This window comes from Pteropus alecto, unplaced genomic scaffold, assembly GCF_000325575.1.
Source record: "Pteropus alecto unplaced genomic scaffold, ASM32557v1 scaffold484, whole genome shotgun sequence".
Lineage (NCBI taxonomy): Eukaryota > Metazoa > Chordata > Mammalia > Chiroptera > Pteropodidae > Pteropus > Pteropus alecto.
The window spans coordinates 864,381-866,277 of record NW_006435778.1 but is presented as its reverse complement, the minus strand read 5'-3'; the positions used below and the strand labels follow the sequence as shown (position 1 = coordinate 866,277).

General features: G+C 51.9%; 1 protein-coding gene across 2 annotated transcripts in view; it reads right to left on the bottom strand.

Moving 5' to 3' along the window:
- Nucleotides 1-1,185, bottom strand: part of DMAP1 (DNA methyltransferase 1 associated protein 1) — a 9,078-nt gene extending 7,893 nt beyond the window's left edge. The window contains exons 1-3 of one of the 2 annotated variants that reach the window (XM_006911407.3): nucleotides 1,078-1,185; nucleotides 752-897; nucleotides 152-243 (exon numbers count right to left, since the gene is read on the bottom strand). In XM_006911407.3, the coding sequence (XP_006911469.1) occupies nucleotides 152-243; nucleotides 752-856 (197 nt within the window). In that variant the 5' untranslated portion in view covers nucleotides 857-897; nucleotides 1,078-1,185. The remainder of the gene's footprint in view (nucleotides 1-151; nucleotides 244-751; nucleotides 898-1,077) is intronic. The other variant, XM_006911408.3, reaches the window with a different exon arrangement.
- Nucleotides 1,186-1,897: the final 712 nt, after the last annotated feature.

Sequence of the window (1,897 nt, the reverse complement as noted above, 5' to 3'; positions counted from 1 at the left end):
GAGCTGAGCTCCTCCTGCCTCCTACTAAGCGAGCAGGAGTCCTGGCTGGGGAGGGAAGGCAGGATAGAACTGACAGAGAAAACTAAAAGTTGGGAACATGCAGGTGGGTCAGAGACCAGAGTTTTGGGGGAATTGGGGTTTTAATACTTGCTTCTTGTCAGAATAAAGCAGTGCATAGACCTCCCGGTGCATGCCCTCCGGCCTCTTGAAGGTCAGTGTCTCGGAGGACTTCTTGGACTTTTTCTGAGGAAGGAAACCACAGGAGAGGAGCCACAGGCTAGACTCCTTTCCCTGAAAATTCTTTATCCCAGCTCAATCCCTGAACTAGCACCTACAAGTACAGTGACACATACACTATGACAAATAACAAAGGCACAGAAACTCACTCACAGGGGCACCCCTAGTCTGAGCAGGTCATTTCCCTCCCCACTCCCGCCTCACCTGGGTAGAGCCCTGACCTGTCAGAGTAGAAGATACTTTCCCACCATCTCCCAGAATGTCACACTGACTTGGTGTCCCTACCCCAATATTCTACAAGTGTCACACTCTCTTGGGCCTCTCATCTCTTCTCACCATTTCCAAGTTGTCCCACCTCCTCAATCCCATCTCATCAAGGTGACACATTTTCCGTCCCGTTATGTCACACCTTTTACCGCCCATATCTCTAGAATTGTAGCACCCCATCATCTCCCTCATCTCTCGTCCGTTGTCACCATTCCCGCTACCCAACACTTTCAAGCACTCCTGTTACCTTGTCCGGGTTGATAATGTCCTTCTTGCTGATGGTCCCAGAGGCTGCATCCCCCTCTGGGCCCCCAAGTTCTAGAATGTCCCGCACATCTGCGCCCGTAGCCATCGTGCCTGAGCGGGGAGCGCCCCGAGGTCAAGGGTCAATGCCTGAGGAGGGATCAGGCTCAGATCAGTGGGCAGAGCCACTTCAGCCCAAGTCGAGTCGGGGTGAAGAACCAGGCCGCAAGGAGGAAGGTGGCCCAGGTCAGGTCAGGGTTCTGCCTGTGTCCCGCCACTTGGGTCTCCCTAACAGCCCCATCTGCCTCCTAAGCCCCAGCACCTCCGCACCTGGAACCCCCCGCACCGAGCACTGCAGCTCTCCTATCCCAGCAAAGCCGCGGACAGAAACTTCCGGTCGTGCGCATCAGACACGCGGCCGACAGGAACACTTCCGGTCTGTGCTTAGCGGAAATGGAGCCGTTCGGCAACCCAGTGTGAAAACTACTGACCGCACGGAGCTTGTCACAGTCCTTGGCTCCCACCAGCCTGCCGGTGTTCGCGCGGTACCTGCTTTCTGGCATTTTCTCTCTACATTGCTCCGTTGCATTTTAGGCAATGGAAAGAAAGCGCAGAGCTTTGTGATCTTGGAAGTTGCTTAATTTCTCTGAACTAGTTTATTCATTTGTAAAATGGAAATTGTAATGTTACCTGCATAAATGAAGTACCGATAATTCATGTAAAACATGAACACGGTGCCTGGCACATTTAATTTTTTTATCACATGAATTAATGTTATTAACTTCCCCGGTTCATTAAGTGCTGAGTATGTACTAGGCAATGTGCTAAGCGTTGAAGACGAAAAGAGAAACTAGGCAAAGCGGAGCTACCCAGGGGGCTGCCAAGATGGAGTGAGGTCTCGACTCTCACTTGCACCACCTTTGAGGGAGGAGTCTGTGGGTGGGGACCACTTGGGGCTCTCCTGGAGCCCAGCTTTCTGGAACTTCAGCAGTCCAGGAGCTAGCAGCATTAGTGTGTATTACAAAGAGGACCAAGAACACAGCCCCAAGCAGGGAGCAGGTGGAAAAAGTATCTCTTGAGGGAAAAAAACTCGCTGAACTCGCTGAAGAAAGAAACTTGTAGAAGAAGAGGTCCTGAAGAAGGACAGAAG